This window comes from Hemitrygon akajei, unplaced genomic scaffold, assembly GCF_048418815.1.
Source record: "Hemitrygon akajei unplaced genomic scaffold, sHemAka1.3 Scf000045, whole genome shotgun sequence".
NCBI lineage: Eukaryota > Metazoa > Chordata > Chondrichthyes > Myliobatiformes > Dasyatidae > Hemitrygon > Hemitrygon akajei.
In genome coordinates this window covers 4,011,873-4,027,625 of record NW_027331931.1, presented here as the reverse complement: position 1 = coordinate 4,027,625, position 15,753 = coordinate 4,011,873, and the positions used below count along the sequence as shown (strand labels likewise).

The window sequence follows — 15,753 nt, the reverse complement described above, 5'->3', positions numbered from 1 at the left end:
AGAGGGATTCACATTTGGGGGGGGGGAAAAACCGGCAGACGGTTGACCTGCCAGTGGGGCCAATGACAGGGGTAGGAGGTGAGTGGTTGGGGCAACACGGGGCTGCGGAAGATGAACATTTTTTGCACAGAGGATTAACAAAGTGGTTAGAGAGTATTTGTTATAGAGAGTGCAATGAAGTTTCAACAGACTGTTCCCTGAAATGGTTGGGTCATCATATGAAGAAAGATCAAATGTGATAACCCTTTCATTTGGAGAATCAGCAATTCATTCTTTTTGGCTTTTCCTAATGCCTTAGGGGTTGGCGCTTCCAGAAATTTATAAATGTCCATTGCTGCTGATTTCCACACACAAATAAATCAAAAGGGATTTCCCCAATCAAATCGATCATTCTTCGATCAATAGCCCCCAAATTTGTTCATATCCCAGACGCAGGCCCCAAATTTGTTACGAACCATAGTGCTTTAGAAACAAGCCAGCAACAATAGACTACACCTGGAGTCTGGTTTTGACGTTAAATCTGTCTTTATTAGAATCTACTTGTAATATTGCAACTTAAACAAGATAAACAGAAGTTAACAATGTTAAGTTTATAAATATGTGTAAATGTAACTCCCAAACTATTGAGCTCGGGGGAAACAAGGCTTGCGGTCTTGAGATGGTAAAGTATGAAAGTTCAGTTCAACTACAGAATAGGCGATGAGAGAGAGAGATTTGTCATCCAGGGTAAATGGCGAGAGAAGGCAAATATGTAGAATTCCTCAGGTTCCACAATGGTAAAACGAGAGAACAGTCGCTGTAGATTTTATCTGTCATCATTCCAAATCCACATACAAATTATCACCGAAAGTGACTTGTCACAAGGTGTATCATCTTCAAGTGAACTACCACACCCAGCCAGGCAAGGGTTAACATATAAGTGGTCTCCACAGGATACCCCGAATCAGATCCACTTCTATGGATCAAACAAGGTGACAACCACGCATTCGATGTACATGGATCGATTATTAACCCACCCTTGTGGGCATAGGAAACTTCTAAACAGTGACCCTTGGCCACTAGTTCCCCGGTTTCGATTCTTCCATTTTTCCTCCTTTGTTTCTGTCTGACTCCGAGTGTCTTTGTCCTTGGTTAAAACTAAACAAGCTGCGAGTGATGTAAACAAGCTGCAAGTCAGACTGATTTGACTTCCTAATCTCTCTCTCTCTTAAAATGACAGTCCACGGCAAACAAAACCTAGGGATTCATAAAAACAGCCAGTCCCCACTTTGAACTGACTGGTGTGCCAGGAGGTTTGATGACTGAGTGAAACTCTTCCCACAGTCTAAGCAGGTGAATGGCTTCACCCCAGTGTGAACTCTCTGATGTACCTTCAGTACAGATGAGCTAGTGAATCCCTTCCCGCACTATGAGCAGGTGACTGGCCTCTCCCCAGTGTGAATTCGCTGGTGGACCAGTAGGTTGGACGACTGAGTGAATCCCTTCCCACAGACTGAGCAGGTGAATGGCCTCTCCCCAGTGTGAACTCGCTGGTGGACCAGTAGGTTGGATGACTGAGTGAATCCCTTCCCACAGACTGAGCAGGTGTATGGCTTCTCACCAGTGTGAAATTGCTGGTGTGCCAGTAGTTGGGATGACCGAGTGAAACTCTTCCCACAGTCTGAGCAGGTGAACGGCTTCTCCCCAGTGTGAACTCGCTGATGATTCTGTAGGTGGGATGACTGAGTGAATCCCTTCCCACAGACTGAGCAGGTGAATGGCCTCTCCCCAGAGTGAACTCTCTGATGACTCTGTAGGTTGGATGGATCAGTGAATCCCTTCCCACAGACTGAGCAGGTGAACGGCCTCTCCCCAGTGTGAACTCTCTGATGACTCTGTAGTTTGGATGACTGAGTGAATCCCTTCCCACATTCTGAGCAGGTGAACGGCTTCTCCCCACTGTGAACTCGCTGATGACTCTGTAGGTTGGATGACAGAGTGAACCTCTTCCCACAGACTGAGCAGCTGAACGGCTTCTCCCCAGTGTGAACTCTCTGATGACTCTGTAGGTTGGATGACTGAGTGAATCCCTTCCCACAGACTGAGCAGGTGAATGGCTTTTCCCCAGTGTGAACTCTCTGATGACTCTGTAGGTTGGATGACTGAGTGAATCCCTTCCCACAGACTGAGCAGGTGAATGGCTTTTCCCCAGTGTGAACTCTCTGATGACTCTGTAAGTTGGATGACTGAGAGAATCCCTTCCCGCAGTCTGAGCAGGTGAACGGCTTCTCCCCAGTGTGAACTGACTGGTGTACCAGTAGTTGGGATGACCGAGTGAATCCCTTCCCACAGTCTGAGCAGGTGAACGGCTTCTCCCCAGTGTGAACTCTCTGATGACTCCGTAGGTTGGATGACAGAGAGAATCCCTTCCCACAGACTGAGCAGGTGAATGGCTTCTCCCCAGTGTGAACTCTCTGATGACTCCGTAGGTTGGATGACAGAGTGATTCCCTTCCCACAGACTGAGCAGGTGAATGGTTTTTCCCCAGTGTGAACTCTCTGATGACTCTGTAGGTTGGATGACTGAGTGAATCCCTTCCCACATTCTGAGCAGGAGTATGGCTTCTCCCCAGTGTGAACTCGCTGATGTACCAGTAGGTTGGATGACTGACTGAATCCCTTCCCACAGTCTAAGCAGGTGAACGACTTCTCCCCAGTGTGAACTGACTGGTGTACCAGTAGTTGGGATGACCGAGTGAAACTCTTCCCACAGTCAGAGCAGGTGAAAGGCTTCTCCCCAGTGTGAACTCGCTGATGACTCCGTAGGTTGGATGACCGAGTGAATCCCTTCCCACAGACTGAGCAGGTGAACGGCTTCTCCCCAGTGTGAACTCGCTGATGTCTCTGTAGGTTGGATGACGCAGTGATTCCCTTCCTGCAGACTGTGCAGGTGAATGGCTGCCCCCTGGTGTGAACACGCCGGTGTGCCATTAGGTCAGATGACCGAGAGAATCGCTTCCCCGAAATTCAGCAGATGACCAGCCTCTGCCCAGTGTGATCTGACTGGTGTGTCCACAGGTGGGATGCCCGACTGAACCCCTTCTCACACACAGAACAGATGAATGGCCTTGCCCAGTGTGAACTTGCTGATGTACCTTCAGTTGAAATGACCGAGTGAATCCATTCCTGAGCAGGTGAAAGGCCTATCTCCTGTGTAAAATGACGGGCTTGCTAGTTGGTCAGATGACCGAGTGAATCCCTCCCCACAGTCTGAGCAGGAAGGATGGTAGATTGAATCCCTTGCTCCACTTCTTAAATATCTAGACAGAGACAACAAAACTGTTGTGCCGTGTTTGAGATTCTTGGAGACAAATTCCTTCCCGTTTTTAACCTGTAAAAGATTTACAAATCCATCAATGGGTGTAGGACAACATTTCAGATGAGATTACTTGAGTTGCCAAGGTTTGATCTAGTATCACACTGTTACAGTGAGGTTAAACCCAATTTGGAAGATAAATCATCTCCTGACTGGGCAGAGTGCTGGTATCTGGAATGACCATCAATTCCCATATGCGTTTCAAGTTCCAACTCCTTAAAGTGCAGGGTTACAAGCTGCAGCTGGATGCACTTCTTGTAAGTGAGGGCATCAGGGACATTACAGGTCTCCCCATCTTCCCTCCAATACCCCCTCTAACTTGTAATAACCAGTGTGTACATAAATCTTGCACTGTGCATTTTTTTTAATCCAGTGACAAGATGTGCACAGTGAATTTTTTATAGAGAGGTATTCATTTTCACAGCTAGCAAATCACGGTCAATAGGAACTTTGTTCTCCTCTGGGTTCGATCCAGTTCATCTGCACTCTCACACAACCTATGTAGCAGGCCTGTAATGGGTAATGAAGAATTTTCTGACTAAAGTTTTGGCATATTGTCCATATGTGGTTTGCTTGCAAATTTATGCTTTAAAAAGTCAGATTTCCAAATATCACTCCACTTCTTCCCACTTGCAAATTCTCCAGCAACTTTTGCAACACCAGAATACACACAAGTATCACCAGTTTCTATATTCTACATAAATATTTCCCCAAGCCCTCCCCCACCCCCCCAATGACTGAGAGTGGTGAACTCAGTTTCTATATTCCCCTGAAGCATCCCCTAATTCTCCAGCAACGTTTACATCGCCACAATACACACATCAGACAAAGACTGACAGTGGTGAACTCAGTGATGGCAATGCCAATGAATATGAAGGGAAGGGCAGTAGTCTGTCTCATTGGAGTCTGGCACATTTGTGATGTGAAAGCTACTTGCTGCCCAGGGCAAAGGTGCTTGATATCATTAAGTACCCAGAGAGAATGGGACAAAACACATTATCACCAGTAGAAAAGTCCAGAAAAAGAGGTAGAACAGGCAACAGACACAAAATGCTGGAGGAACTCAGCAGGCCAGGCAGCATATATGGAAAAGAGTACTAATGCTGAATTCCTCCAGCATTTTGTGAGTGTAGATTGGATTTCCAGCATCTGCAGATTTTCTTGTTAGTGATTGGAGGTAGAACAAAGGTGATTTTCTCAACTGGTGATGTAAAAGATTTTGTTCCCTTTCTCTGAGTTCCTAATCCTTGCATTTAGATAGCTGGAGCTCAGCTGTTCATCGGTTCCCATTCCCTCAGCAGCCGGAAGCTCCCCGGGGCCCGTGTACGGATCGTGGGGCTGAGAGAGAGGGGGAAGAGGGCAGGACTGTCCCGGGATTGCGGGTCACAGTGACCGGATTTCACAGGAATTGTCGCGAAGTCAGTGTTTAATATAAAAACACGGAGAATCGCTCTTACCTGCACCCGAGATTTTCAAGGCCTTCTGTGTACTGCGCACATGCGTGATACTCGGGGACGTCCTCAGCCTGACGCCTGTGCATTTCATTGGCGCTTCAGCCCCAGTGAAATTCTTAACGCATGGCCCTTTGGGTAATCATGGTGCCATTAACCATTTCTGCAAGCAGCGGTTCAATGTCCATATCTCATTTTTTTTATAGTGTGTATGGAAAAAATCTGCAGCTGTTTTAACGCAGAAAGTGGCTCACATAAACAATATACTCAATATCAACGTGTATCTAATGCCAAAGTAAAATGCAGATATAAAACACAGGAGATTCTGCAGTTGCTGGAAATACAGAGATGCACACACACAAAATGCTGGAGGAACTCTGCAATTCAGAGAGCAACTAAGCAGCGGAGTACACAGGCTAGGCATGCTGAAGGGGCTCGGCCTAAACGTTGTCTTTTTATTCCTCTCCACATTTGTTGCCTGAAATTAACCACCTTTTTTTTCAGCCAACCAGTTTCCAAATATTTCTGATCTTTCTTTTGTAGCCACATCCTGCTGGTCTGATTCTTCCTCCTCCTCGTAAACTGGAGACCCCATCTCTCTCTGGAGCCCCAAAGCGCTGACTCAGGCTGGCAACACTTTGGTTTCTGACTGTGCACCATCGAAGACACGAGAGAGAGAGAGAGAGAGAGAGACAAGGTCCCACACAGATTAGTGTGTAAACTTAAAGCACACAGTATTGGGGGTATGGTATTGATGTGGATAGAGAATTGGTTGGCAGACAGGAAGCAAAGAGTGGGAATAACCAGGACCTTTTCAGAATGGCAGGCAGTGACTAGTGGGGTACTGCAAGGCTCAGTGCTGGGACCCCAGTTCTTTACAATATATATTAATGATTTAGATGAGGCAATTAAATGCATCATCTCCAAGTTTGTGGATGACACGAAGCTGGGTGGTGGTGTTAGCTGTGAGGATGCTAAGAGGATGCAGGGTGACTTGGATAGGTTAGGTGAGTGGGCAAATTCATGGCAGATGCAATTTAATGTGGATAAATATAAGGTTATCCATTTTGGTTGCAAGAACAGGAAAACAGATTATTATCTGAATGGTGGCCAATTAGGAAAAGGGGAGGTGCAACGAGACCTGGGTGTCATTGTACACCAGTCATTGAAGGGAGGCATGCAGGTACAGCAGGCGGTGAAAAAGTTGAAAGGTATGCTGGCATTCATAGCAAAAGTGTTTGAGTACAGGAGCAGGGAGGTTCTACTGCAGTTGTACAAGGCCTTGGTGAGACCGCACCTACAGTATTATGTGCAGTTTTGGTCCCCTAATCTGAGGAAAGGCATTCTTGCCACAGAGGGAGTACAAAGAAGGTTCACCAGATTGATTCCTGGGATGGCAGGACTTTCATATGAAGAAAGACTGGATCGACTAGGCTTATACTCACTGGAATTTAGAAGACTGATGGAGGATCTTATTGAAACGTATAAAATTCTAAAGGGATTGGACAGGCTAGATGCAGGAAGATTGTTTCTGATGTTGTAGAAGTCCAGAACGAGGGGTCACAGTTTAAGGATAAAGGGGAAGACTTTTAGGACCGAGATGAGGAGAAACTTCTTCACACAGAGAGTGGTGAATCTGTGGAATTCTCTGCCACAGGAAACAGTTGAGGCCAGTTCATTGGCTATATTTAAGAGGGAGTTAGATATGGCCCATGTGGCTAAAGTGATCGGGGGTATGGAGAGAAAGCAGGTACAGGGTTCTGAGTTGGATGATCAGCTATGATCATACTGAATGGTGGTGCAGGCTCGAAGGTCCGAATGGCCTACTCCTGCACTTATTTTCTATGTTTCTATCCACTGTCAACCCTTTAAATATCATTAGATATCAATCTTAGCTAATTCACATCTCATATCTTCAAAGTTGCCCTTCTTTAAGTTCAGAACATTTGGTTCTGAATTAACTATGTCACTCTCCATCTTAATGAAGAATTCCACCATATTATGGTCACTCTTACACAAGGGACCTCACATGACAAGATTGCTAATTAACCCTTCCTCATTGCTCAATACCCAGTCTAGAATGGCCTGCTTTCTAGTTGGTTCCTCGACATGTTGGTTCAGAAAACCATCCCGCACACATTCTCAGAAATCCTCTTCCTCAGCACCCTTACCAATTTGGTTCACCCAGTCTATATGTAGATTGAAGTCACCCATTATAACTGCTGTTCCTTTTTCGCATGCATTTCTAATTTCCTGTTTAATGCCATCCCCAACTTCACTACTACTGTTAGGTGGCCTGTACACAAATCCCACCAGCGTTTTATGCCCCTTAGTGTTACGCAGCTCTACCCATATTGATTCCACATCCTCCAGGCTGATGTCCTTCCTTTCTATTGCATTAATCTCTTCTCTAACCAGCAACGCCATCCCACCTCCTTTTCTTTCCTGTCTATCCCTCCTGAATATTGAACATCGCTGGATATTGAGCTCCTATCCTTGGTCACCCTGGAGCCATGTCTCTGTGATTCCAACTATATCATATTCATTAATAACTATCTGCACATTCAATTCATCCACCTTATTACGAATGCTCCTTGCATTGACACACAAAGCCTTCAGGCTTGTTTTTACAACACTCTTAGCCCTTATACAATTATGTTGAAATGTGGCCCTTTTTGATTTTTGCCTGGATTTGACTGCCTGCCACTTTTACTTTTCAACTTACTACTTTTTGCTTCTACTCTCATTTTGCACCCCTCTGTCTCTCTGCACTTGTTCCTATCCCCCTGCCACATTAGTTTAAATCCTCCTGAACAGCAGTAGCAAACGCTCCCCCTAGGACTAGGAGGAGGGACAGCCCTCAGTGATTCCTGTGTATGCACCCTGGAAGACTCAAGAAATGATAATGATCATGAATCAGGCCCCAGATAGAAAAGAAAAACCAGCACAGTTTGCTCAGTGTGTCCACAGTACTACACAAATGTTTAATGCGACTCTGCAAGATTTATTCAGTCTCTGCTGCATGATTCTCTCAGCTGATGAAGGGCAGAAATGGAAGACAGAATTGAGATACCAAACCTATCAGGAGTTACAAGCGGGAAAACATAATGACAAAGAACAGACAGACCAGATTATTCAAGCCTTGGAAAGGGCTCTCCAGCAAACTGTAAACATCACTAAAGTACCTAATGCAAACCTAAGCCTGGGGAATCGGGACCAGACTACTGATTGTGATTTGTGGCCTGCTACGGCACCTTCGCAGGAGACCAAGCGAATCTGTCCCCCCCAGTTCAATGTCCTACTGCTCCAATGCTCACAAACTAAGTTAGCCAACATGATTAAAACAAATAATATGGACTGGTCTGACAATGCCCGAAATCGAATGCGATGAGCTTTGACATATCATTAGGACCCAACTTTCGAATCCCAATCAACCCCGAAGGGAACTAATATTAAAGGTGAATATGCTCAGCGGGAAGAAGGACGCGAGCGGGCTATATCTGAGGAACAGAAATGGGAACAAAAACTTACCAAGGGACAAGTGGGGACAACAACCTGTTCAGAAACTGACAAGAAGATGCTTCCAACCATGAGTGCCAACCCTCAGGAAGAGCCCAATGTAATATTGCAAGTTGCTGGAATTCCAGTTCCATTTATGATTGATATGAGGGCAACCACAACCACTCTCGATCAGGAAATAGTATCGGAAAAGGAATTCCAGCTATCAGACGCTACAATCACTCTGTCAGGGTTCAGAGGCACGGAACATACGTATTCACATACCCAGCCACTGCAGGTGGAATTCCAGGGGAAGCAGTGTGAGGTTTCATTTACTGTCACCACCAGACGGGGGTGTAATCTCATAGGGAGAGACTTGCTCTGTCCGTTGGAAGTCGAGATTCTATGCACGGACAAGGATATCATGCTGGAACTGTGAACAACTGATAGCTTCCTCTGACCACCCAGTGGTGGGCACTTTATCTGGACTCCAGTACATTTGAACCCCTTCTGCCAGCGGCCAGCTCTCATGTGACTCTCTGCTATGACCCTACGTGGTGCTCAACTGAGGAAAGCTAATATTATGCACCCCTCGAGTGACAGAAATTCCCAGTCATGGTGATTGGAGAGGTTAAAGTAACTGACGGCATTGCATTTCTTACTGAAGTTCCAGATTTCTTTTGGCGACAGACAGGATTGGTGGTTCCTCATACCAGCTTCAGGGTTTGCCCTGGGTTCAAGCCAAAGAGCCCAGGGCTCCTTGCCTACACCCTGACGAAACAGGCCTCCAGCACCGAGGGAGACTGGCAAGACTTTGCCGTGGGCCAACTCCGATACTGGAAGGAGTCTCAGGTGAAGACGGGACATCTGGTAAGACATTCTTTTAATAGTGACCGAACCCAAGACGTTATACCCCATCTCTGGGCAATTTCAATCCATGAAGTCAGCCCTCCTGTCCGGATCACAGTGAAAGAAGGACAGACTCTCCCATCCATTCTGCAATACCCCATCCAGCCCATCCGGATCACTGTGAAAGAAGGACAGACTCTCCCATCCATTCTGCAATACCCCCTCTAGCCCGTCCAGATCACTGTGAAAGAAGGACAGACTCTCCCATCTGTTCCGCAATACCCCCTCTAGCCCGTCCGGATCACAGTGAAAGAAGGACAGACTCTCCGATCCATTCTGCAATACCCCCTCTAGACCGTCTGGATCACAGTGAAAGAAGGACAGACTCTCCCATGCATTCTGCAATACCCCCTCTAGCCTGTCCGGATCACAGTGAAAGAAGGACAGACTCTCCCATGCATTCTGCAATACCCCCTCTAGCCTGTCCGGATCACTGTGAAAGAAGGACAGACTCTCCCATCCATTCTGCAATACCCCCTCTAGCCTGCCCGGATCACTGTGAAAGAAGGACAGACTCTCGTATCCATTCTGCAATACCCCCTCTAGCCCGTCCGGATCACTGTGAAAGAAGGACAGACTCTCCCATCCATTCTGCAATACCCCCTCTAGACCGTCTGGATCACAGTGAAAGAAGGACAGACTCTCCCATGCATTCTGCAATACCCCCTCTAGCCTGTCCGGATCACAGTGAAAGAAGGACAGACTCTCCCATGCATTCTGCAATACCCCCTCTAGCCTGTCCGGATCACTGTGAAAGAAGGACAGACTCTCCCATCCATTCTGCAATACCCCCTCTAGCCTGCCCGGATCACTGTGAAAGAAGGACAGACTCTCGCATCCATTCTGCAATACCCCCTCTAGCCCGTCCGGATCACTGTGAAAGAAGGACAGACTCTCCCATCCATTCTGCAATACCCCCTCTAGCCCGTCCGGATCACTGTGAAAGAAGGACAGACTCACCCATCCATTCCGCAATACCCCCTCTAGCCCGTCCGGATCACTGTGAAAGAAGGACAGACTCTCCCATGCATTCTGCAATACCCCCTCTAGCCTGTCCGGATCACTGTGAAAGAAGGACAGACTCTCCCATCCATTCTGCAATACCCCCTCTAGCCTGCCCGGATCACTGTGAAAGAAGGACAGACTCTCGCATCCATTCTGCAATACCCCCTCTAGCCCGTCCGGATCACTGTGAAAGAAGGACAGACTCTCCCATCCATTCTGCAATACCCCCTCTAGCCCGTCCGGATCACTGTGAAAGAAGGACAGACTCACCCATCCATTCCGCAATAACCCCTCTAGCCCGTCCGATCACTGTGAAAGAAGGACAGACTCTCCCATCCATTCTGCAATACCCCCTCTAGCCCGTCCGGATCACTGTGAAAGAAGGACAGACTCTTCCATCCATTCTGCAATACCCCCTCTAGCCCGTCCGGATCACAGTGAAAGAAGGACAGACTCTCCCATCCATTCTGCAATACCCCCTCTAGCCCGTCCTGATCACTGTGAAAGAAGGACAGACACTCCCATCCATTCTGCGATACCCCCTCTAGCCCATCAGGATCACTGTGAAAGGACAGACTCTCCCATCCATTCTGCAATACCCCCTCTAACCCGTCCTGATCACTGTGAAAGAAGGACAGACACTCCCATCCATTCTGCGATACCCCCTCTAGCCCATCAGGATCACTGTGAAAGGACAGACTCTCCCATCCTTTCTGCAATACCCCCTCTAGCCCGTCCTGATCACTGTGAAAGAAGGACAGACTCTCCCATCCATTCTGCAATACACCCTCTAGCCTGTCCGGATCACCGTGAAAGAAGGACAGACTCTCCCATCCATTCTGCAATACCCCCTCTAGCCTGAGGCAACGTTTTATGAGGATGGAAACTCTTTTGTGGATCCATCAGGAAAACGACATTCTGACTATGCGATAGTGATGGACAGTGAAGTAATTGAACAGGCCTCTTTTGAAGCAGCTGTCTCTGCCCAGAAGGCTGAGCTGTTTGCTCTGACCCGTGCCTGTATCCCAGCAACAGACAGAAGTGGGAACGTTTACACAGACTCCTGTTATGCATTTGGAATTGTACATGACTAAGGGGCTCTCTGGGAATGTGGGGATTCCTGACTTCCTCTGGCCACCCCATTAGTAATGACACCTTTGTAAACAACTTACTCACCGCTCTACAGCTACCTCGAGTTTTGTTCTTCTCAGGGGGACGCCTCTGAGGAGGAGTGAAAACTGTGGTCCCAGATGGGGTGCCAGAAAGACCCCGACCTGGGTTTTTGGATCACACCAGTGGGACAGGTTTGTGTTCCTACACAGTTTTTACCAATATTGGCCGATTATATACATAATTTTACACACCTGGGAAAGGAGGGAATGGTTGGTAACCTGTACCCTGCACACCGGGTATGACTCCCTTGACAGGTGGATCTTTTTTGTGTCTACAAGTTGATTTTATTGAATTGCCTAGAGTACATTGCTATAGATACTGCTTAGTTATTATAGATGTGTTTAGTAGATGGATTGAAGCTATTCCAACTACCATTAATACTGCTGTGACTGTTGTGAAGGTATTATTAAGGGAAATAATTCCCAGGTACAAGCCGGAGATGCTGAGTTCAACAATGGCTCACACTTTATGGTGAAAGTAAATGAAGGAGTATGTAACAAACTAGCTGTCAAGCAACAATTCCAGTTTGTACACCACCCACGGGCCACTGGCCAATGGCACTCTGAAGAGTAAACTGGCAAAACTAACAGCGGAGACTGGACCCACTTGGTTGAAGGTCCGACCATTAGCCTGATTCCACATGACAGTTACCCCACAGGGGAAAACAGGGTTGTCACCAGCTGACATCATTTCTGGATGGCCCATGAGGACACCCTGGGAACAAAGTCTCAGGATTAAAGGCAAAGTGAATAAGAATAAGGAACCTTGGTTCTTGAGGGATATTGGAATTCTGATAAAGAAGAGAGAGATGTATGACATGTGTAAGAAACAGGGAGCAAAGAAGGTGCTTGAGGAGTATAAAAAGTGCAAACAAATACTTAAGGAAGAAATCAGGAGGGCTGAAAGAAGACATGAGGTAGTGTTGGCAGTCAAGGTGAAGGATAGTAAGAGCTTCCACAGGTATATTAATAGCAAAAGGATAGTTATGGGATAAAATTGGTCCTCTTGAAGATCAGAGCGGTTGGCTATGTATGGAACCAAAAGAAATTTGGGAGCTGTTAAATGGTTTTTTTGCGTCTGAATTTACTAAGGAAACTGGCATGGAGTCAATGGAAATAAGGCAAACAAGTATTGAGGTCATGGAACCTATACAGATAGAAGAGGAGGAGGTGCTTGCTACCTTGAGGCGAGTAGATAAATCTCCAGGACCTGACAGGGTATTCCCTCGGACCTTGAAGGAGACTAGTGCTGAAGTTGCAGGGGCCCTGGCAGATATATTTAAATGTCGTTATCTATGGGTGAGGTGCCAGAGATTTGGAGGATAGCTCATGTTGTTCCGTTGTTTAAAGCAGGCTCTAAAAGTAATCCAGGAAATTATAGGCTGGTAAGTTTGATGTCGGTCATGGGTAAATTATTGGAAGGAGTACTAAGAGATAGGATTGACAATTGTTTAGACAGACAGGGACTTATTAGGGAGAGTCAACATGGCTATGTGCATGGTAGGTCATGTTTAACAAATATATTAGAGATTTTCGAGGCGGTTACAAGGAAAGTTGATGAAGGCAAGGCAGTGGATGTAGTGGACTTCAGTAAGGCCTTTGACAAGGTCCCGCATGGGAGGTTAGTTAGGAAGATTCAGTCACTAGGTATACATGGTGAGGTAGTAAATTTGATTGGGAATTGAGAATGGGAGAAGTCAGAGAGTGGTAGTGGAGGATTGCTACTCTGAGTGGAGGCCTGTGACTAGTGGTGTACCACAGGGATCAATGCTGGGTCCATTGTTATTTGTCATCTATATCAATGATCTCGATAATAATTTGGTAAATTGGATCAGCAAATTTGTTGATGATACAAAGATTGGAGGTGTAGTGCACAGTGAAGAAGGTTTTCAAAGCTTGCAGAGGGATCTGAACCAGCTGGAAAAATGGCAGATGGAGTTTAATACAGACAAGTGTGAGGTATTGCACTTTGGAAAGTCAAACCAAGGTAGAACATACAAGGTAAATGGTGGGTACTGAGGAGGGCACTATAACAGAGGGATCTAGGAATACTGAGACATAATTCCCTAAAAGTGGCATCACATGTAGATAGGGCAGTAAAGAGAGCTTTTGGTACATTGGCCTTTATAAATCAAAGTACTGAGTATAAGAGTTGGAATGTAATGGTGAGGTTGTATAAGGTATTAGTGAGGCCAAATTTGGAGTATTGTGTGCAGTTTTGGTCACCGAATTACAGGAAGAATATTAATAAGGTCGAAAGAGTGCAGAGAAGGTTTACAAGGATGTTGCCGGGACTTGAGAAACTGAGTTACAGAGAAAGGTTGAATAGGTTAGGACTTTATTCCCTGGAGCGTAGGAGAATGAGGGGTGATTTGATAGAGATGTATAAAATTATGATGGGCATAGATAGAGTGAATGCAAGCAGGCTTTTTCCACTGAGGACAGGGGAGAAAAAAACCCAGAGGACATGGGTTAAGGGTGAAGGGTGAAAAGTTTAAAGGGAATATTGGTGGGGGGGCTTCTTCACAACTGTGTCTGACTGGTACTGGCATAACTGGTTCTTCTGGGCACATTCTGTCTCACTCCCAACTATTTCCTACCTTCCTTTGTACAGGTATGTAATGTCTAAATGACCAGTGTTTGAGTGAATGAGACTCACCAAACTTTCTCTTGACTGAATCATTGGAATCTCTGAGTCAGTTGGGTTCTCTCCAGTTGATGCTCTCAGTCCTCGGGCTGGTTCACTTGTTGCTGTTCCCTCGTCTTCAGTCGTGGGTTTTCTTCCAATAAATCTCTCACTGCAGGTCTAACTTTAACATGAAAGATAATGAAGCACGTTAACAATGAAAAGGAGGACCAAACATTTCTGCTTAATGTTACTAGGAACAAAACTCACTGAAATTTAAACGTTGGCAAATATAATGATCTCAGTGAACAATCTTTAATTGTCCCTCACACATCACAAAACAATACGGGATAAGAAGGAGCCATCATTCAGTCATGGTAAGACACAAGACACAGGAACAGAATTAGGTGATTCAATCTATCTGGTCTGCTCCACCACTCAACCATTCAATCATGGCTGATTTTTAATCCAACACCATATTCCTGCCTTCCCCTGTAACCCTGAAGCTACTCAGCAATCATCAGTATATTAATCTTCACAAATAGACCCAAATGGCAGCCTCAAACAAATTCTGTGGCAACAAATTCCACATATCAGACATCTTTTGGTCAAAATTTTTTTCTCATCTCAGTTTTAAAGGGAAGCAAGTTTATTCTGAGACCGTGCTGTCAGATCACAGACTCTCTGTCTAATGGAAACATTCTCTCCATGTCCACTGTATCCAGGCTTTTCAACATTTGGTAGATTTACTTAACCATACATCCCCCCACCACCCCCACCGTCCCTCTGAACTCCATTGAGCACAGGTCCAGAGCCATCAAATGCTCCTCATATATAAATCCGATCATTCCTGAGATTATTCATGTGAACCTCATTAGCAACAACTGCACCGGACACATTTCCAGGAATAACAGACAAATCGGTTCCAGGATACTTTACAGGGATAAGTTGTGCTTCCTTTACTGTTATACTATCACTCCATTTCCAAGTTAAAATAGGACCATTTCAGGAAATTTGTATTACAGATCCTAGGATACAGATCTTGTCTTGTCTATACTGGACCGACCGCCGTCGCTGGACTATAAACGTGCAGGAGTAATGTGTGGCTTAGCTCTACTGCGGGGAGCTGAGGCTCGAACCATTCTCCCCCTAGACTTCCCAGTCCCTCGGTAAAGCAGGCAGTGAAATCAAAGATCCCCACAACCTGGGACGTTCTCCTTTCTCACCCACCCCACTCCGGGAGAAGACACAACAGCCATAAAACTCCAGGACAAATGCGAGGAGCCTCAGGAAACGGGGAGAGTTCGGGGAAGTTAATGAGACTCAGCGGCCAAAATCACACCACGTGATCTGGCGTCACAAAGCGGAGGGCGGGACGAATCTGCGGCACACAGCCACACGTGACCTGACGGCGGGACTTCTATTTCAATTCTGTGGAAACAGACAGCCTGGGCTCCTGGTTTGGATCGTTCAATGCAGATTAAGTGAAGTCGACACATTTCTGACGAGCCCAGATAGTTTGGAAACAAATGAATTCCTGGTCCTCAGTTCGGGGCTCACGGCCAACGTCGGATCTCCCCGCTCGGGATCAGTCTCAATACTCACCGATGGGAAAGTGATACCTTCGGCCCGCAGACAGTGATCCCGACGGAAGAGACGAAAATCTTTCACGAACACACAGCCGAACCACTTCAGCTCGGAGCGGAGAGGAAAACACCGTCCACCCGGAGACTGTGAA

General features: G+C 46.3%; 1 protein-coding gene across 1 annotated transcript; it reads right to left on the bottom strand.

The window, feature by feature from the left end:
* Nucleotides 1-530: 530 nt before the first annotated feature.
* On the bottom strand, nt 531-15,753 carry LOC140720624 (uncharacterized). Its single transcript, XM_073035458.1, has 3 exons — nt 15,621-15,753; nt 14,049-14,199; nt 531-3,369 (listed from the first exon to the last, which is right to left on the bottom strand). The coding sequence occupies exon 3, from the start codon at nt 2,967-2,969 to the stop codon at nt 1,407-1,409; it is 1,563 nt and encodes a 520-aa protein (XP_072891559.1). The 5' UTR covers nt 2,970-3,369; nt 14,049-14,199; nt 15,621-15,753; the 3' UTR covers nt 531-1,406.

Coding starts and splice junctions, on each gene's coding strand:
- LOC140720624 (XM_073035458.1), bottom strand. CDS start 2,969: ATGGCACACCGGCGTGTTCACACCAGGGGGCAGCCATTCACCTGCACA.